Source organism: Molothrus ater, chromosome 14 (genome assembly GCF_012460135.2).
Source record: "Molothrus ater isolate BHLD 08-10-18 breed brown headed cowbird chromosome 14, BPBGC_Mater_1.1, whole genome shotgun sequence".
Lineage (NCBI taxonomy): Eukaryota > Metazoa > Chordata > Aves > Passeriformes > Icteridae > Molothrus > Molothrus ater.
In genome coordinates this window covers 338,638-359,617 of record NC_050491.2, presented here as the reverse complement: position 1 = coordinate 359,617, position 20,980 = coordinate 338,638, and the positions used below count along the sequence as shown (strand labels likewise).

Sequence of the window (20,980 nt, the reverse complement as noted above, 5' to 3'; positions counted from 1 at the left end):
GGTGATCTGGATACCACCTGAGAACAGGACAGGGTGCTGCATCTTCTATCCACAGGGAGGGCCTTCCCAAAGTGAGCACTGAGGAGAGGGGCTGGGGGACACGGACAGGCACCAGACAGACAGATGGCACATGGCTGGAGACATGGCTGGCACAGGGGCTGGCTGAACCCAGGCTCCCACAGCCCCACACATTCCCCCTGCTCTCTCCTTCCCAGTCCACTACCCCCTCTTGTCCAGGGGGCTGCAGGAGAAGTCGAGGCAGGACTGGAGTCCCTGCCCTGAGCTGGGAGCAGAACACCCTGCATTTCAGCCAGGGGTAGGGAATCCCGTTCAGAGCTCAGGGATTAACATGGAGCCCCTTTGAGTGCAATAGGCTTCCGTGTCAAAGCTGTCCCAGCCCTGCCCCAGAGCCAGCTGAGTCCTCACTCTCTTCAGCATGCTACCCTGTGCCAGTTGTGGCTTAGGGCTGCAATGACATGTCTGAGTGTGGAGCACTGTGGGTGCCCTTGAGGGAAGCGGGTGTGCAGAAACTAGCACTGTCCCAGTCCCATGAACAGCAGGACCCAAAAAGGCCAGAGCTAAACATAGGAAACCTACTTTCCAGCTGCCACCACCAGCTGATCACCTTGAACCAGGATGTGGCTCCCGGATCTGGGGCTTTAGAGAGCTCATCATGGCTTGCACATGAGAAGGTGGTAGCCCATGATTGTGTGCTGGTTGCTGATGAGGAGCAAGGAGCTGATGGCTGGGTAGCAGCCCTGAGCCCTGTGTGGCAGCTCTGGTGCAGCTGTGGGGGCGTGGGCGAGAAGGCACAGCCAGAGGGCACAAGGAGCCTGGAGGAGTCAACGACCTGTGCCGAAGCCACCTCCAGCACCGTCGGAGCCCGGGGCAGAGCCACTGGGGGAGCTGGGGCCGAGGAAGGAGTGCCAGCCCTGAGCTCGTCCTTCCCTCTGTGCCCACGGGATGGCAGCAGGCTCCCGCGGGCCCGCGGGCACCCGCCCACGGAGCGCGGCGTCGGGCTCAGCTCCGCCCGGGGTGCAGCCGGAGTGCAGCTCGCGGGGGCCGTTCTGAAACCGAAAGGATGGAAGAAATCTCAGCGCCCTCCTGTTTCTGTGGGTCCTCGCAACAGTGGGGTCACCAGGGATCCCCCTCACTAGCCCCGGCCACAGGGCAGATGGGTAAGACTCAATTCCCTTCCTTCCCCCGTCGCCCACAAGAAGGGCTGAGGAAGCACCTCAAAAACAGCCCTCAGCATCCACCAGCACATAGAAGGAGAGGACACTCCTGGAGCAGCTTGTGGGTCGTCCGTCCTTTAGGAATTCACCTGTTTTCAGCATCATTCCAGGGCTGACAGTTTCCCCTGCCCACACTTGGACCCCAGGCTGGTGCCACCTCCACCGGGAGTCGGATCCTGCTGGTCACCAGGTCCGATGGGGTCTGGCATGAGAAACCCTGCCCGAGTTCACCATGGCCACTCTCCCAGCTGTGGATCTGTGGTGGATCTGGGAGTCTCATGACTCCCCAGATTACTAATGGCCTGGAAACTGCTTCATCCTCATGGCATGCATCTTCCTTCTTCATGCTAAGCAGAGAACAAGAATGTTTGTTGGACTCCTGCCACTTCTTCAGTGGCAGCAGCTACCCCATTAACAATGCCAGTGGGCACTGCGCTGCCACCGGGACCTCTGCTGTTCAAGTACTCTAGTGGCTTTGCCCGGCCAGATTTTGACCTGGTTTACCTCTTATCAATCCTGTGTCCTTCAGACATGCTGCAATCCTCCTGTTGCTGCTTCCTGCAGCTCCTTCCACCAGCCCTTTTGCAACCCTGCTGTACAGACCCACCTGCCGTCCCTACATCCTGCCTGCCCATGGCGGGCTTCCCCAGCCTCCCTGCTCCTCCCCTCTGTAGCTCTGCTTCCTTGGACCCTTGCCCAGCCCTTCTCCACCTGCTCCCAGTTGCTCATCTCTCTCAAGGGTGAGGGCTACCTGGGCTGGTCCCTGGGGCTCACTGACCACCAGCCCAACCTCGCGGCCTCCCTCTCACCCCATCTCTGCAGGTGCTTCAAAGCCAGTACTTTGTGACCTTCATGAATCTCATTCCCAGGGTCCTGGGCCAGTGGTCCCTACCTCCTTGAGGTGTTGCCCCATACCCCAGCCCCACCAGGACAGCACCATGTGCCCCAATCACTCTTCACTAGGCCCCCAGTGCGGTTCAGTGGTGGCAGAAATGTTCACCTTGAGATGCAACAGTGCCAGGAAGCCACTTCTCCTCCTCCTAGAAATCTCTTTTTCCCTCCCATATCTCCGATTTCAGGCATCTGCCGAGACTCAACGTGCCCAACATCCATAGCCCCCAGGCTTCGTGCGTTCCACTCATGCCTGGCTTGGCTTCGTGCGAGGCAGCTCCCAGACGTTCCCAGCAGTGAAGCCAGGTCCTTCCTGGCTTTTCCTCCCATCCTGGGACCTTTAATCCCCTTTTTCCTATTTCCTGTCCCGTCTCCGGGGCTATGCGGGCTGCCTGCACCAATGCTTCAGGGAGTGATGCCGCGGGCAGCGCCAGCCTCCTCAGCGCCCGCGCCATCCCCGGAAAGCACAGAGCGGGGCGAGCATCCCCACCGGGAAAGGGGCATCGTGGCCCTTCGTCACCCCACGTCACCTCATGTTACAGATTCTCCAGCTTCTCCCGGCGTGGGGTGGATGCGCTGCCGGGGAGCGGCTGCTCGGGGCGGGCGGAGACCGGTGGGGCCGGGGCGGAGCGGGGCCGGGGCGGAGCGGCGAGGAGCGGAGCGGAGCGGAGCGGAGGCAGGATGCGCGGGGCCGGGACGGGGCGGAACCGGGGCGGGTGGAACGGGGACGGGGCGGAACGGGGGCGGGGTGGAGCGGGGCCGAGGCGGGGCCGGGGCGGGCGGAACGGGACCGGGGCGGGCGGGGGCCGCTCGCGGCGCTCGGCACCGGGCACGTCCTGCAGCCGCTCGCCCTCCGCGGCCCCGGGAGCGGCCCCGGCGCCGCCGCCGTGGCCAGGCACGGGGCCCCCTGGGATGTCCTCGTCGCCCACGGAGGAGTGCCGGTCGCCCGTGGGGCTGGACTGCTGCAGCTGCTGCCTGGATCTGGCCAACCGGAGCGGGCTGGAGGAGGGGGCCGGGGGCGAGAACAACAACCCGGGCAGCCCCACCGTGAGCAGTTTCCGGCAGCTGCGGGAGCAGCTGGTCCAACAGAACCTCAACACCGACAAGCTGAGCTCCATCATGCGCCAGGACTCGCTGGAACCCGTCGTGCGGGACCCCTGCTACCTCTTCAACCAGGGTATCTGCAACAGGAATATCGACCAGACCCTGCTTTCCATCCTCCTCCTCTTCCACAGGTGGGTGTCACCGCCAGGAGCCTGTGAGCTGCCGGGGGCCAGGTGCCCCGGGGCAGCGGGGCAGCGGGCTCGGAGCTGGCAGCGGTGTGGGGCTGGCAAGAGAAGGGGACTCGTGTGACCCCGGGGCTGGGGGGTGTCGGCGGCGGTGGAATCTGGGTGGGGAGAGGCCGCGTCTGGCACGGAGTCCGTACGTGATGCCAGCTCATCCCTGGGTGCGGGTCCCGGTGGCTTTGCTCTGCCGTGCCCGCCGTGCCTGTCTTGTGGTGCCTTGTGTCTGCCGGGCAGTGACAACAGCCCCCAGCTGTGTGTTTTGGCCGCTGGACTGTGTGCTCATCTCCCTGGCTACCTCTGTCCACACAGACAGTGCCCACAGGGGCATGGATAGTGTCCAGCGACAGACAGGCATCGGCCCCATCCTGCATGGAGAGCGCAGCAGGTTCCTTGGGGAGCAGCTGTGCTGCCTCAAAAGCCATCTTGAGTGTCACTGAGAGCCTGGGTAGGGAGTCTGAGAGTCCCAGTGCCAGCTCCTGTCCTTTCAGCAGCTCCCCTGGCCCTCCCTGGAGTGGACACAGGTTTGGCCTGGAGTGGTACTTCCCGTGCCTGGAAAGTGTCTCTGCCCTTCCCGAGTTGGTCTTGGGGTTGCTCTGGGCAGGCTGCCTGTGTCCCCACAGCTGAATGTGCTGGGGTCTGCTTCCATCCATTCCCTGGCAGACTGAGGAGGCAGGACTGAGGGGTCTGCCCTGCTCCCTCCTCTAGCAGTGAGAACAGAGGAGACTGAACAGGAGGTCCTAGGGGCTACCACTCTGGAGGCTTCCCAGCCCTGATGAGTTGAACCGCAGAGGGGAGAGTGGACAGAGCTGTCTCAGGTCCTGCACTGGCACTGTGTGGGGCTGGCTCTGGTGACATCCTGTGTTGGAGCAGCTTGTATGGGGTCTAGCAGGTCTGGGTCTCCCCAGTTCAGCCTGAGAGAGCTGAACTGTGCCAGTAGTGCTGCAGGTGCCCGAGACTTCCAGTGTCTTCAGTAGGTGGGACACATCCGCTACCCTGAAGAGACCTGTGGCCCATCAGCACCTCAGGTACAGATGTCTGCCTGGCTGGCACAGCAGGCAGCGGCTCTGGGGCTTGCTGCTCCGCCATGGGTGGGTGCTGCGCACAGGGAGCAGCACCCAGGCGTTCAGAGACACCTCAGCATCCCCTTCCCACCACACGCAGCGTGGGCGTGCTCCCGGGCTGTGCGGGAGCGGCAGTGGGTGGGCTCACACGTGGCTGCCCCATGCGTGTGAACCACCCCGGCGCACTCCCGCCTCCTCGCCCAGCAGCGTCTGACACCGAGAGGCTGCTGCCTCGAGCCGGCCTTGCTCTTCCTGCACTTACATAACGCCGAGCTGCCGCTCAGGTGGGAAGGGAGGAGCTGGGACACCTGCCAAGGTGCTGGTGCCTGGCCCGTTTGGGGAGCAGTGAACCTACCCAGCTGAGAAGGAACAGGAGCGAGAGGTTCCCCTCCTCCCTGGGAGGCTGCAGCAAGTTGGCACCGTGGGTGAAGGGGGAAGCAAGATGTTGTCCCCAGCACGGGCTACTAGGGCTGGGGTCAGAGCCAAGCACCTGGGCAGCTTGCTGGGGCAGTCAGTGACAGTGCCTGTGGGCCAGAGGCCACTGATATGGGCACTGCAGGCTGCTTTCAAACTCATCGCTACTGGAGCAGGACCTGTGGTGCTCCTGGTGAGGTAGGGAGTGAGCAGAGATGCCAAGGGACAAGGATTTCTCTCTGTCAGTGTGCCTTAGCATTCCTTACTGCCTGTCTTTCATGCCCTGTTGTGTGATGTGTCCTGAGAAGCTCCATGCATTGTGTTTGTCACAGGCTGTGCTATGGTGTGGTGCAAAGCTATGTCCCTCTATCATGCCCAGTGTCCAGGCACCTCGGTCTGGAGGCTGCCTGGGTGATCCCCCGCCACCCCTAGGTGGCACAGCATGGGGGAGCTGGGTGCATGGCCCCAGGCACTGGAGCTAGGTGTGCCCACACCTGTGTTTGCAGTTGTTTTGCTCCAGCCTGAACTTTCTCCTTCTGGGGAATGAGCCAACACATCCAAGAGGAGATAGCATACACAGCGGAGGATTGTGGGTGCCAGAGGAACACCCCGATAACATGCCTGATAAGGGCACCCTGCTGCTGGCACCAGGGAACCCAAACCATTTGGTGCCATTGTTTTGGCTGATGTGCTCCTACAGCAGCACAGGAGGAGGGGAAAGATGTGTGGATACACATCCTTGTATGTAGCTGACATCCAGGACAGCATGGGATGCCCAAGATTCTAAACGCAGAGTTGAGTCTGGCTCTGGGCCTGACTGGAGACAACTCAGTCAGGGTCAGATCAGTGCTGGGCTTCTCAGACAACACACATTTCAGCATGTCTAACCTGTCTCTGGGGGTTTCTCTGGCTGGGTGGTCCCTGCCAGGCTCTCCATACCCTTTGCTCACAGCAGGGATATTGTTAGGGATGCACAAGGAAGGCATGCTCTGGACCAATTGCCTCCAGGGCTCATGCTCCTGCAGAAAGCCCTGTTGTTTCTGGAGTGCACAGGATCCTGTGCAGAAAGGGCTCTCCCCACCGTGTCCTCACACAGGACATCACAAACTGCTGTCCAGGGAAGTCTCAGCAGTGCCGAGGGACCATGCTCACATGGAAGCACCAGGTATAGGGAGGACAGCTGCCACCACCCTGGCTAGGCACACCTTCTCCCTGCAGGTGCCAGTGAAGTGGGCAGAAAGCTGTCCCTCTGTAATGCCTCTTTGCCATCCCTTTGTAATGCCAACGTTAGCCCAGACCCAAACACAAGCCCAACTGAGTGTAGGCTGGGGAGAGCAGGCCCATGACCACATGACACCTTTTCCTGGGCCAGGTGGCTGAGGGGAGCCAGGGGTGTGGGAGGAGGTCAGCACTGCAGGGGAAGCAGCCCCCTGGGTGTGTGCTAGCCTGTGATCCAGGCAAGACCTGCCTGGCTCTGGGTGGGAAGACGAGACATACCAGCCCACTTGCCCACATCAGCCAGGTGTGCCAGCATTGCTGCCCAGCCACTTCTAGGCAACACCTGGCAGCCTGGCCAGCCTGTGCCCATCCTGCTCCAGGCTGTGAGGGGACACCTCTGCATAGCCAGATCATCTGTAGGCACTGCCAGAGCTGCTGCCCAATCCAACAGGATTGGTTGGGCAGTGACCCATCCTTTGGTCTGAGCCATGAAAGGAGCTGAGGGCCACTTTCTCCCAGGCCTGGGCAAGCCATGGGAGTCACAGGGAGGCAGGGAAGCTCAGTGTGAGGGGCTAGAGGAAGCATGAATTTGGGCAAAGCAAGGGCAGCACTGCCTTTCCCACTGTAAAGGCAGGCCAGCAAGCAAGAGCTGCCAGGGCAGCAGTAACCAGAGTGGCATTTGTGTCACAGCACCACTTGTTCCTGTCTGTCGGGTGTCACTTTGCAGCAGCAATGCAGGAGGAGAGGAGCCAGGCCATAAAGGACATCCCGAGGTGGCAGGGCCAGGGCAAGCATTCCAGCTGGTCGAGTGGGCTGAAGCAACAAGGACACATTGATGGGGAGAGGGGCCATAAGTGAGCATGAGAGAGGTGTGGGTGTAGGACCAAGCTGTACTACTCTCCTTCTTCTGGCCCTGGGACAGCTCTGCCATGGAGAGGGCCAGGAGAGTCCCCGCACCCTCCAGAACCATGCACCAGGGCTTTCTTTGCTTTGCTCCCACAGGACAGAGATGCACGTGGCCTGACCTGTGGCCTGCAGTGTTGGTTGCAAGCCCTGGACACCACTGAGGTGCTGGGGAGATGTTGTTTCAGTGGCAGGGAGTAGCTTGTACTGCTGCGAGGTGCTTACCTTGGCATACCCAAATCCTCCCACCCTCGGGAAGATGTCAGGCAGGCAGCTGGCTCAGCTTGCTGTGGTCTCCATCATGGGCATCTCAATACCTTGGGACCCCCACCCCATGACCCAGCAGACCAGGCTCACAGGGGCTCTGCTACAGCATACTGGGTTGGCATGGCTCAGCAGGGCTGGCAGCAGCCTGTGCCACGCCATGCACCATGCCCATCCCCGCCTGCTCCTGCAAGACCCAGCTCCCTCCAGAAGGATATTCTCAACACTCTCTGGAGCACAGGAGAGCCATGCTCAGCCCCTCCAGCCCCTTGGGAGGGAATCATTTGCCCCTGACCACAAGGCTATGGCCAAGGGGGCTGGCACAGCTGAGCTAGTCTGGTGATGCCAATGTCAGCTTCCCAGCAGCCTGTCATCTTGGTTCTCTGGGGATTCTCCAGCACTATCCATCTGCTAGGGCAGGCATTTGGCTCTGCACAGGCAGAAGTAGGTGTCCGAAGGTCAGGCAGGGATGACAGCATGGCCCTATGGGGAAAAGGCTGGACAGGATTTTTTCCAGCTTTGAACTGTAAAGATGAGGAAGAGGTTGGAGCTGAAGGAGGCTGCAGGGCTCTGCCCTGATCCCAGCATCGTGCAGCATCACATTATCCTTTCCTGGTGAGACATGGCCTGATCCTGGACAGTTTCTGCTGGGACCTGACACCGCCTCCTTGGCCACTGCCCAGCACAAAGAGGGTTAAAGCTGATTCTGTACTTTGGGGGAGCATCGTGACCTGCATGGGACCAAAGGGCTTGGAAAGGTTTGGGATATATGTTGTCAGAGCCTGGCAGCTGTATGTGTGCCCAGGGGACGTGACCATGTATGGGTCTGTGTGCTTTATGTGGACTGCCAAGGCCAGTGAGGCTCCAGGTGGATCCTGCCCTTGGGAAGGACTGAGGCCCTGTTGGTAGAGGGCAGAGAATCACAGAACACATTAGGCTGGAAAAGACTTCTGAGGTCATCATCTTCAGCTTTACCCCAGGGTGTGTGTTGGGGGAAGAGGGCTGGAGAGGTGAGAGAGGCTACAACCCATTCCGATGCTTTGCAAATGAGCTCTGAGTTATATTTATCCAGGTGCTGAACATGACTGGCTTTGGGACAGGAGATCATCCTCTGTCTGCGTGCTGAGTTTTATATATATATTTGAGGGGCCTTTTGCTGCAGAACAACGCTAGTGGCAGAGAAGAAACTCTAGGCCTTTCAGACTCCAGGATCAGGATGGGATCCAGTCCTTGCCTCACCTGCAATTCCCTGGGGATGGCAGCCCTGTCCAGATTGGTAGAGGGTGGTAGATGCCATGGGGCAGGACAAGACATTTCCATGTCCATTAGTAAGACCATCACAGTGATATGCCTGTGAAAAGGAGCAGGACTGCTCCGGGTGGTTTGGAGGCAGGGGGTGTTCTCAGGTTGTTCCCAAGGGTTGGCACAAGTGAGGTGATAGCTGGCTGCTGAGGTTGGGCACAGAGAGAGCCTCGGCAGCACCACAGGTATACATCCTGCCAGGAACTGATTGTCTTTCACATTGTTATTGTTCTGAAATGTCAGTGACGGCAGGGTTTCAGTGAAGGTCCCTGATTTGAAATGCCCGGGATTCCATGCAAAGGCCAGGCAGGGTATTAATAACCGTCTCTGCTGAAGCCGTGCTGCCCTACATGTCCTTGCCTGACCTCCTGTGGGTGCCAGCCGAGCACAGCTCCTCTGCCCCCAGCCCCCGCCGGGTCAGCTCTGCGGGGCTTTGCACCCGCACTGGAGTCCAGCTGTCCCTCGGATATTGTGGGGCTGCTGGGGCTCTTGCTGGGGCTCCCCTCAAGCATTTGGCCAGGAAGGAGAGCACCAGGCTCCAGCACCTGTGGAAGGGGCCAGAGAAGGGCTTGAGGGGTTCCATAAACAGGGCTTATTCTGGGCTGGAAGAGCAGATTTGGGTAGCGTGGGGTGTGCTGCACAGCTATCGCAGCTCCCCTGCCTCCGTCCTCCTTACATAACGAGCTGCCTCCCAATTAGTGAGCGGGCACTCCTGCATGCCGCAGGGCAGCAGCTGCCAGCACCTAGCAGGGCTCTGGAGCGCCTGCTCCTGCCTGAAAAGGGGCCTGGGATTGTTTTTGGAGGATGCCAGAGGCCCTACTTTGGGGTTCCTCTCTCGGGCTGAGGATCCCTGCAAATCTGAAGGAGGGGCTGGGGAGGCAGAGCCCAGGCTGGCAGCCCCCTGCCTGCCTGCTTTGGGATGCGAGGGCACCGCGTAGCCCTCATGCTGTGGGAGGTCCCTTCAGTGCTGCAACCACCTATGCTCTATCCCCACTTCCCTGAAAGTGGACCAGAAAAGAGCACCCAGGACATGGGGGGTGATCCAGTTGGGGCTCTCCAGGATAACCCAGTAAGCTCAGAAGCAAGGACAGTTCTGGAGTTCAGAGCCGTGGCCGGCAGGAGTGCTGGGGCAGGGCACAGGTAAGCAGGGAGTGATAACACTGAGTTCAATGACAGCACTCCAGCCCGGCCCCTGGGTGTGAAACACTTTGCTCTGCAGACAGATTTGTGGATTAAAGCTCTGCCAAGGGTTCAGCCTGCAATCCTCCCTGGGGCTGGGCATCCCTGGTCCATGGGAGACGGTAGCATGGTGGAGGTTAGCTGCACTGCCCCAACAGCTGGCATAGGTGCTCAGAGAAAGCTGCAGGGTTTTCACTGGGTTGTGCCATGCCTGGCACTCTCACCTCAGCATTTGGCAGCTGTGGGACCCTTTGAGGGGAGCAGTGAGGTGCAAGGGTGCCCCATAGTCCCTAGCAGGGTACCCACCGGGGTGTCTGCACTTGACAAACACCAGCAAGGTAGGATGTTTGGCCACATGATCCAGGGCTGGTAACAACCCTGGATGAGCCTTTTTTCCTCTTCTCCTTTACCAGCATGCCTGGGGAAGCTGTGATTCTGGGGGCTTCCAACATGGTGAGAAGGGAACTGCGTCCTCTCTGGCTTCTAACATGGCTGAAACTGGATCCTCTCTGACCTCACCTCCTCACACTACTGCTGGGAGGCAACTCCTGCTAGGGGCACAGGAGGAAGAAGAGGGTCTAGAGACAAAGTTAAAGAAAAATTGCAGCTCTCAGCAGGCTGGCTTGAGGGTGTGCACTCGCATGCTAGAAAAAAACAGAACTGGGAGTACAGCCAAGTACCTTTATCAGAGGAAGCAGTCAGCCCCACAGCTGGACACAGGAGCCTACCAGGGCTCCTTCCACCACCCCACACTGCCTCCAGCCTGACAGGTTGGAGGAGTCTCCACACCACAATCCCTGCCCATGACTGCTGCCTGGTGGGGTGGGTCACCTGCGTCCCCTGCCCATGGCCGCAGAGCTCACTCTTCCTCCATTGGGCATGAAGGGAAGGAGGACATGTTCCTTGTCAGCCTTCCCAGGGGTAGGTTCCCTCTGGCCTTCCCTCACTGAAACTGTCCCTGGGCTTCCCCAGCGTGGCAGTGGCCACCACCTCTGTGTGGGCCACATGTGACTCTGGTGTCCCCTGGCTTAGGACTGGGACCAGGCAAGGCCACCAGCACCAGCTCTGCAGGCAGGGGGTCCATCCTTATCCAGGCACGTCCAGGTGTGCCCAGGAGTAGTTACCTGCTGTTCTGGAGCAGCACATGCCCTGAGTTGGGGGATTTATGATCCCTCCAAGGCTCTGATGGGCATGACCTGGGTCCCGATGTCACAGGGTTCCTGGTTGCATGGGGCTTCTGCGTGTCTCACACGGCTCCTAGGAGGCACCAGGTGAGCTGGAGGGTAGTCCCAGGCCTCAGGGAACAGCTCAGCCAGGGAATCTCCAGGAGGAGAAAACCAAGATCTGGACAACTGGTGTGCTCTGGCAGTGCTAGGCCCACAGCCCTTGGGACTGGCACAAAAGCCCCATGCCAGTGCCATAGGGCAGGCAGTTGCTGTTCAGGATCCTGGGATTCCATGGCAGACATAGCTGTCTGTTTGCCTTTGGGCAGCCCCTAGCACTACCTCTCCTTTCCCAGAACCAGGATAGAGCTGCTGGACAAGACCTGGAGCTCCTCAGCCCTGTCCCACACCCAGCCCTTCCTGACAGAGGCAACCACAGGCCCCAGCCTTCACCAGTGTCTCCAGCCACACTTCCCCCCATTCCTGCAGGGCATGGTTAGGATGCCCTGGTGCTGGCATTCCCAGTCCCTTGGCTGGTACCACCATAGTTGCAGGATTTTGGGCTGTGACAGGCAGAGTTTTCTTAGCTGTGTTTGCAAGCAGTAGCTTTTCCTCTCCCACTCTGCTCTGATCCTTGGAGCAGGAGATCTGGCTCTGCAGAGCAGCCTGGGCAGCCTTGGCTCTGCGCCTTTCCCAGTTTGCTCTCCAGTGTCTCTGAGGCCAGGCTATAAACATTTCCCACGCCTCAGACCCTCTGAAGGGCCTTCCTCCCATTGAGCTGAGAGAGCAAGCCAGGAAAAGGGCCACGGAGCCATAAGCACAGCCTGGAGCAGGGGGAGAGCCAAGTCTGGGGAGCCAGGGCTGCTCCTGAAGCCCCAACCACCCCTCCAGCTCCATCGGCCACTACCAGGAGAGGAGCTTCCTTCAGTGTGTGGCACTGCAGTGCCTGGAGCAGGTCCAACACACAGGGCTCAGTACAAAAGCACGGCTTGTCCCCAGGGCTGTGAGGAGAGGGCATGTCTCCTGACCCACAGCACTATGCAGGTGCAGGACGCCAGGCAGCAAGAGATAATCCCCTCGTCCTCCTCCCTATCACCCCTTGCTCCAGCCTGGCGGAGCTCTGTGGTGGCTGCAGAACTCCAAGTCCCATTGCTGAGGAGAGGGTTGTCACTTAATGTCACCCAGTAGGGGGGCTGGCATCTTCTGGGCTGAGGCACAAGCTGTATAAGGGCTGAGGGGCTGCTGGCAGCTTTGGGGTGTCCTGCAGGGCCACTGCTGGGGTGATATCATCATTGGCTGGTGTCACCACCTCTCCTCACTGCTTGATGACAACTGTGGGTGCTTTTTTTCCCCAGAGAGCACAACAGTTAGTGTCACAACTGCCCTGTATTGCGGCTGCTGTCGCTGTTACCAAAATAACCACAGGCACGAGCCAGGCCCAGCCTGATCAACCTCCTGTCACTGTGTGCAGATGCAGGAGCTGCCATGCTGCCTCAGGGATGCAGTTCACACCACTGGCCCCTCTTGCCCAGCCTGCTCCAAGCACCCATCACTGGTGCCATAGGGTAACTGTGAGTCCATAGTGACCTGCTCCTTAGGAAGAGCAAGGTGGTGTGTTGCCCACCCTGCTCTGCTTGGAGAAGCAGGAGCAGGTGATGAGAGAGGAGGTGGCTGTTAGCAGCCTGGCAAGGCCAGGGCTGTGGTGTGCTAGGAAAGGGCCCCCCCACCACTTGGGGTGCAGCTGGAGCCCCGTGTAGGACCCTGCTGCTGTGGGGGCATTGGGGCAGCTCAGAGGAACTCCTGGAGAGAGCTGCCACAAAGCAGGATCCAGCAGAGTGGGGAGCTGCTGCTCCCACTGTGGAGGTGGCAGCAGGGCTGCACGTGATACCTGAGCACTGGGGGTGCCCTCCCGCTGTGCAGGGGCACATGGAGCTGCCCTGTGCCGCTGACAGGGTGTGCAGGCAGGGCTGGGCATCACTGTTAGTCAGGGCAGCGTGTGCAGGGGGTGCCAGCAGCGCTCGTGCATCTTCACGCAGAACAGCAGCATTTGTTTGGCACACAAAGTGTGTGTCACAGAGTCACAGAGGCGTTCAGGTTGGAAAAGACCCTCAAGATCATCAGCTCCAGGTACTAAACTAATGTGCTCGCACATGCGTGCAAGCAGGGTGCACCAGTGTGCACATGCATGTGCGGGGTGTGCCCTGTGTGCAGAGCACACGCTTGTGTGGGCTGCAAACACACGTGTGCATGCAGGGGATGTGGGTGTGTGGGTGTGCTGTGTGTGCACGCACATGTGCAGGCAGCACTTGCTTGTAGGGGCTGCAAGGTGCACCCTGGTTGTGTGCACCCCACTACAGACTCAGGAGCCCCCACGTGAGGTGTGGGGCTGCGAGGGGGGCTGCAGCCCCCTGCCCAGCCTGACCTGCCCTGGCCACTGGCTGCATAGAGATTCCTCGTTTAACTGAATGCCAGGAAAGAAACTTCTGCTTCTTCATCCTCCAGAGCATCCCTTGCTGTGGCCTCTCAAAGGCCAACAGCATCCTGCCCAGCCTAAGTGAGGAACCCATGCCCTGAGCAGTGATGCAGGCAGGGCTGGGTGGAAAGACCCAGGAGGACTGCAGGGAAATCGGGGACTTAGTCCAGTTTATTTATTTTATATATATTATATTTTTTTATATTTTTATATATATATAATATAATATATATACTTATTATCCAGCTGAGTAGTCCCAGCTCCATGGGAAAAATATTGGAGGTGGCAGAGCTGAAGCAATCTCCCCCAAAGCATTTTCTAGCTTCACTCCAGTAGCTGCAGAAATATCTGGGGTTTTTTCTCAGTCCTTGATGGCTGAGTGCTGTATCAGAAAGATACCAGGCAGGGACCAGGAACCTCAAGCTGTGAGACGAGGACTGCCAGGCAGGCTCTGGTCTGCCGGTTCTGGAGCCCTTGGTCCCTGCCACTAATGATTTAGGGCTTCCTTTGGGAAGGAGACTGAACTGGGACTGGGGGGGCAATATTGCAGGAAGTGTGAGACAGAGGCACAGTTGCCAGGGCTGGGGGCAGGCTCGGGTCCACCCACCCCATCTCCCTGCTGTTGACACCTCTGCAGAAGACAGGAGGTGGCACAACTGTAGGAGAAAATGCTCTCCCCATCTCTCCTGTCTTCTCCCCAGTGAAAGCAGCATGCTTCATGAGCTGCAGTGGCAAACTCAGTTCACAGGACTCCTGGTGTGGGTGGTCTGGACTTGTCCCAGCGGGGGGACAAATCTGTGTTCCAGGGGCTGCCACCAAGCCCACCACCAGCCACTCTGGGGACAAGTGCACACAGAGGCCTTTCATCTCCCCAGGGAGGGGGGCACCCGCGCAGCTCGGGATGGCACACTGGCCATTGGCCTTGAAAGGGCCAATTGAGTGCAGCTGAGGTCATCTCCCAGTGTGTTTACCCTGTGGCTGGAGCCCCTGGATGCAGCCAACACCCAGGCTGTCTCTGCCACTGCAAGCTGGGGGGACACAGCCACAGGCAGAGCCAGCATCGCTGCTAGGAACAGAGGGGCTGGAGCAAGGTCACGGGTGGCATGGCCTTCCAGCCACCGTACTCCCCGAGCCTCTTCAGAAGGAGGGACTGGTAAGTCGGGCCTGGTATGGGTGAGGGGAGGAGCACAGGCCAGCCTCGGGGCTTGGGGGACAGACACCTGCCTACTCTCTTCAGTGCCAGCACCCTGCTCAGCCCCTGTACAGCAGCTTTGCATGGGCCGGAGTAGTGCTGACATAGGGGGATGTGCATATTCCTCCCCCAGGTCCCAGATGGGCCCACCAGGGAGAAAATGCTTTCTCACATCCCCACATCAAACCCACATGTCCCAGGGCACCCACACATGCCCCGGCTGCAGTTCACAGATGGCACAGCATCCTCACTCTGCTCTAAGATGGGGTTTGTGAGGAGCTGCCTGTCTAGGTCTTGCTCCCAGCAGCAGGTGTGCTGCACTGTGCCTCAGTTTCCCTTTCTGATGGGGAAATTCTACTCTGCTCTCCCTCCCTGCTTGAGGAAGGGGCAGAGCAGCACACCCGCAAGTCAGGGTTCCTTGGCCTCTCCCAACAGCCAAGTGCCAGCCATATTCAGTACCCCCTGGATCGGGGTGCTGAGTGTCCTTTGCAGCATCCCTGGAGTGCACATGCCCTGCCAACACTAACTCTTTCTTGGATACTATGCCGTATGTGGGGTCTGCCATCCAGCATCAGCCTCGCCATGCCCAGCAGGGGATGAGCCCCCGGGGTCAGGGGCAGCAGGCAACCACTGAGCAAAGTTCCCCCAGATCCAGACGGCAGAGATAAGTGGGCAGCCAAGGGCAGTGGAGGCAGCACCGGGTGGGCAGTGCCACCCCAGCCGCTAGGATGCTGGGGGCGTTTTAGGGGCCCTGCTTCCACTTCTCGGAGGAAACCCACTTGCTCTATGTATAAATCGCTCTGTGAACGCGGGAAGGACCCGTCGTGCCCGCGGGGCTTACACGGCAGTACGCGCACACAGGGACGCCGGTGCGCGCACACAGGGACGGCAGGGCGCGCACACGGGGACGCCGGTGCGCGCAGCCTTGCGGACCCCCGCCCCAGCTGCTGTAGTGCCGCTCGTGCCCGCGGGGGGGCGCCCTCCCGCAGCGCGGTTATGCAACGCTGGGCGGGGCCGCCGAGCCGAGGGCGCGTTCGGCGCCCGGAGCGCTCCGAGCTCTGCGCGGCCGCAGCGCCCCCGGGTCGTTGTTCGACAGCCCGAGGGCGTTGTTCTGTAACCCCGGACTGTTCTGACACCCAGGGGTGGTGGTGTTTAGTGCTCCCGAGTTTGTTGCGGAGCCCGATTTTGTTCTGGACCCCAGGTTTGCTCTGCATCCCTTGGTTGTTGTTCTGCACCCAGGGCGTGTTCTGTAGCCCGAATTTGTTGTGCACCATAAGGTCAATCTGTTGCACCCTAGATTTCTTGTTCTGCACACCGGCTTTCTCTGCACCGTGAGGTTGTTTTGCCCTGTACCCCGAGTTCGTTTTGTACCTCTGCTTTGTTCTGTATCTGGGGGCTGTTCTGCACTCCGCAGCTGTTGTTCTGCAACTTCAGGGTGTGTTCTGTACCCTGGCTTGGTTCTGCATCCCGGGTTTTCTCTGCGTGCAGGTTTTCATTTTTCCTCCTGGAGTTGTTTTTTACGCCTGGGTTGTTTTTCTGCTCTCGTTTCTCTTGTTTGTCCCTCCTGTTTCCGTTTGTTTTACATACCTGTTTCTCTTATTCACCCCGGTCTTTAGCAGCCCCTTTCTGTTTTTCACTCATGTTTCTATTTTGCCACCCGGGTTCTATTTTGAATGCCCATGGCTCCCCTTTCCCTCCTGCCTCCCTTTCACAGTCACGGGGCCTTACTGTGCGGGACCTGCAGGCTGCATCTCCAAATGCAGACCGGGTTCACCCCTTCTCCCAGCCCCCAAGCAGATGCATGTGTCCCCCCGACTGAATCCCCATCCTGGGTGCCGAGGAGCACAGGAACGGGATGCTGAGGCTTGTGGGCTATGGGGGGTTGTAGGAGGGGTGCCGGGGGTCCCAGGACTCTGCTTGCAATAGACGAGGGGTGTGGAATGGGGGTGCAGATTGGGGGGGACAGTGCTGAAGCGCGGGGTCCTTGCGCTGGGACGGCGCCGTGTTGTGGTTTAACTGGAAGGGGCAGAGGGGCTGCAGAGAGGTGCAGTACTGAGGGGCAGTGTGCCGCACCGGGGGCAGTACCGGGGGCAGTACGGGTGCAGTACCCGGGGTGAGGGGGCGGTACTGAGGGGCAGTGTGCCGCACAGGGGGCAGTACCGGGGGCAGTACCGGCGCAGCCCCCGGCGCGGCGCTGCGGGCGGCGGGCGGTCTCCGCCGCGTTCGCCCCTCCCGGCAGGGCAGGGCGCCTCCAATATAAGCGAGGGCGGCGGGGAGGCCCTGGCAGTGCGTTTTGCTCCGTTTGTGTGAGTGCGTGTTTCAGCGCCCGCAGCTATGAGCACCGGCATGTACCAATCCCCCATGGAGGTGGCTGTCTACCAGCTCCACAACTTTTCCATCTCCTTCTTCTCCTCCCTGCTCGGGGGGGATGTAGTCTCCGTGAAGCTCGATAACAGGTAGGGGCGGCCCCGGTGCGCCGCGGCGTCCCCGCCATTCGCCGCAGAGATCTGGGGGAAGGGGCGTCCTAGTGCCCGAGGGGTGCTGCTGCGAACCCCAGGGATGAGGTGGGGGGGCATTGCTACTCCGGGAGCAAAGGACATACGCGACCGGTGCGTGAATTAAGGAATTCCCTTTGGGAGGAGGACGCCCCGATCCACTGGTTGGGGACGAGGTGTCGCGGTGCACGAACCCCTGGGGAAGGGAGGTTTTCGGTGCTGACCCTCGGCCTCTCGCTTTCTTCCAGCGCCTCCGGAGCCAGCGTGGTGGCCATTGACAACAAGATCGAGCAGGCGATGGTGAGCTGCAGCTCTGCCCCTTCTTCCCCGCACCTTCCCCCGTCACCCTGCGGGTGCTGTGCACGGGGGTGATGTTCCCGCTCCCGGGTGGGTGCTCGGCCCAGGGTGGGGGGTCCCTCTGCCCACGGGGGTCCCCACTCCCCATCCCGCTGCCAGGCAGAGCTCCTCTTTGTCTGCGACCGCCGCGAAGCTCATTGGCTCCAGCCGCTCCGCAGTGCGCCGGGAGCGAGGGTGGACGTGGAGGGGAACTTTGGGGTCTGGGGTTGCCCGAGCCGGGTTCCTTGGGTGCTGGGTAACTTCAGCCCCCCAAATGCCGGAGTAGGTGAGGGGCCTGGAAAGTGCTTCTGGATGCAGAGAGACCAAAGAGATGGCGGCTGAGGGAGCTATGCTGGATGAGCACCAAGCCCTGGCCAGGGTTCCGAGAGTGCAGTGGGGTGGGGAGGGATGGTCCTTGAGAAAAGCTTCTGCACCATTTGGCATTTGTCCCAGCACTTGGGAACAGAAGGGATCAACCCTCTGACCATTAACTCTCCATTAACTGGTCTCTTCCATGGCCTTTTGCAGGATCTTGTGAAAAATCATCTAATGTATGCTGTGCGGGAGGAAGTGGAGGTCCTGAAAGAGCAAATCAAGGAACTGTTGGAGAAAAACTCCCAGCTGGAGCGTGAGAACAGCCTCCTGAAGACCCTGGCCAGTCCTGAGCAGCTGGAGAAGTTCCAGTCCCGGCTCCCAGCAGAGGTGCTGTGCCCTGAGGAGCAGAGCCCCGGGGTGGCTGCCCCGGCTCAGCACTCCGGGGGCTCTGCGGTGTAAGGTGGCTCTGTCCTCGGGGTGGGCAGAGCCACAGAACTCTTTCTACTTAATCTCCTGCAAAATCGTTTCCACCTTCATCTCACACGAAGGACTGCCAGACCCTGGCACTGAGCCGTGCCCCTCGGGCAGCCCTGGCCAGCCCACAGAGCCAGTGGCCGTCTCCTTCATGAGGATGCTCTTCTGCAAGGAAGACAGGGGCAGCTGACCCCCCCTCCCCATCCAACCGCCCACCAGGTGCCAGGAGGAGATCTGTGGTGCCTGTCCCGGGCTCTGCTGAAGAGCAGAGCTGGGCAGTCTTTGGCACCATGATGGTAACCTGCAGTTGGAAGGAGCGCACACCAAGCCCCAGGCCGTGGTTGCATTCTGCAGGGGGTGTCTCTTTCTGGCAAAGCCTGGCATTGGAGGGAGATCCATGTTTAGTGAGCAAAGCAGATGTGTCCCGTGAGCCACCCAGGAGCCTGCTGGAACCCAACCCAGACTGAGCAGCACCAGGGGTGGCAGCTACAGCGTAGACCATGGCTGAACGCACAGCAGTGTGGAGATTACAAGGAAAAAAAGCTTGTTTTGTTAGTTTGGGCATCTTCTGTAGCTGTGTCTATGTATAAACATGTGCACAAGAGGTGCCTCTGAGGCTGTGAGGTGCCCGCTCTGGGTCAGCCATGCCCATCTCAACATCTGGGGCATTTGAAGGCAGACTGGAATGGTGAGCACCTGGCAGTGGACAGCCAACTATTGTGAGTGGCACCAAGGAGGGGGCAGATTCACTCCTCTCTGGCATCCCACCTGACAGAACCGTGCGGCAGCACTGGGAGGATCTGGACTGAGCACTGGGCAGAGCCACAAGGCAGGTTGTGCTCTAACCCACCAGGGTGGAGGAGCCAGCCTGTGTTCCTGGGCTCCCCTCTGTCCCTGGCCCGTTCTCTGGGATGTGACGGGACATTGCTTTTGATGTCAGAAGCGGTGACACTGTTGTGTAAATCTAGATAGAAATGGCAATAAACTCTTACTTTTTATATATACCCATGCCCCAAGCTGTGTCTGTGGCTGGGAAGGGGGGGGGAGGGTGGTGGCAGTGGGGAAGGGACTGGGAATTGCTGGAATGGGACTGGTGAGCTGATGCTCTTCCCCAGCTGGGAAAACCTGGCAGCACCCCACCTTTGCAGTAGGGTTTAGTTCCCCCTAGATGGCCCTGGCTGAGCCAAGATGGATTTTTGGAAATATGAGGAGGCAGCCCCTTCCAGGGCCTGGATGTGTGGTAGGGAAAAGTGTTGTGAACCTGCAGGTCCCTGTTCCCTGTGTCACACCTGTACAGGGCAGACTTGGGGGCACAAGCAGAAAGGAGGCTCTTACCAGGCTATATGTACCCCCAGCTATGCTCTTCCTCTGGTGTTTTTGTTCTCACAGCCATCATTGATATTTTTTGTTTGGTTGTTTTTTTTTTTTTTCATTTTGGGCTATCTCAAAACATTAGATATAATCTCAAAATACGAGAGTAAGAAGATGGGTCATCTGGATTGAACAATGCTGGACAGGAGTGGGGAATCCCCCAACCCTGTTCTAGGGCACAGCCAGCTTTTGATTCAACTCCATGGGGTATGTGAGGGAGGGCAAAAAAATATGCAAACCCTCCATCTCTGGGGCTGCTGATGGCTACTACAGGTTAAAGCCTGGAGGTGTTTGTGCAGAGCCCCAGGCTGGCAGGATGCGTGAAGCAAGGTGCAGTATCTTCCCATGGGGTTTTCTAGAGACACATCTCCTGGGCCATACAGAGCCCTCCTTGGGCCAGCAGTGCCTGGGGCCGGGGAGCAGCTAGGTGGCCATACCCTGTGCTGCAGCAGCACAGCTCCACACAGTTTTGTGTCTCCGCTGTTGTGAGGGAGGTTCAGTCCCAGCCCTGTGTGAGTCACAGAGCTGGGGGTGGTTGGCACCCTGGAAACGCTGGGTAAACAGCAAAACACAGGCTATGGGCTTGAAATCACTGTTGGGTGGCTTTCTCCTCCCTGTTCTGTCTCAACATGGTGACCCCACAGCAGCCTTGTGCAGGCAGCCCTGCAAGTGCTCTAGTGTGTCTGATAACTTTTCCTCTGTGTGTGTGTGTAAACAGGTTCAGGCTCCTCTACCACGTGCATACACATCCCTTGCACACACAGGCACTGCAGCAGCCTGTAGGGGACACACACAGCAGACCCCCAAGTGCTGCCAGCCTCTCAGCCTCTTTGGTTTGGGGGTGGTGGGAAATGGTCCAGCCATCCCTCTGGCCCCTCTTGCCTGGGGAAGCTTTGGCCTGCAGCAATGAGCTCTGTGCCACATTTGTTTTAATTGCACCCTCAATCCAGCGGTGTTCAAGGGGAGCAGTGATGGTGTTGGAAGTCCTGTTTGCTGCCTCTCCCTGTCCTCTGTCCCGTCCCTACAGCCTTGGGGTCCTGCAGAGCACAGAGGCAGACGGGGACAGGCTGTGGCAAAACCCGCTCATTGCAGCCACCCGCTCCCAACCACTTGTTTCGGAGCTCAGCCTTCCTCCCACGGGTAGGCAGAGCCTTTCCTGTCCTGCGGCATGGTGTGACAAAGTGCCAGCCAATGGCACAGGGCAGCCCTTGCAGGGCCCCCACCTCCCCACTGCCCCACGGTGCTGCAGGGGTTAACGAACACCCCAGCATCCTGCACCCCCTGACATCCTGCACCCAGCCTCTCCTGGCCCCCAGTGTCTCCCAGCCCAGCCCTGGATCCACCCCAACTGGCTCAGCTCAGGGGAATGACAGAGAAAAGGGCTTGGGAGGTGCATGTTGTTGCAGAG

General features: G+C 59.6%; 1 protein-coding gene across 2 annotated transcripts; it reads left to right on the top strand.

Annotated features, from left to right (window-relative positions):
* The first annotated feature begins 2,946 nt into the window (after nucleotides 1–2,946).
* Nucleotides 2,947–19,205, top strand: TSC22D3 (TSC22 domain family member 3). Of its 2 annotated transcripts, none has more exons than XM_036402165.2 (3): nucleotides 2,947–3,361; nucleotides 17,325–17,376; nucleotides 17,941–19,205. In XM_036402165.2, exons 1-3 carry the CDS (start codon nucleotides 3,039–3,041, stop codon nucleotides 18,184–18,186), a joined length of 621 nt encoding a protein of 206 aa, XP_036258058.1. In that variant the 5' UTR covers nucleotides 2,947–3,038; the 3' UTR covers nucleotides 18,187–19,205. The 2 variants fall into 2 exon arrangements, with proteins under 2 accessions (XP_036258058.1, XP_036258060.1); XM_036402167.2 differs by lacking the exon at nucleotides 2,947–3,361 and adding an exon at nucleotides 16,863–17,037.
* Nucleotides 19,206–20,980: the final 1,775 nt, after the last annotated feature.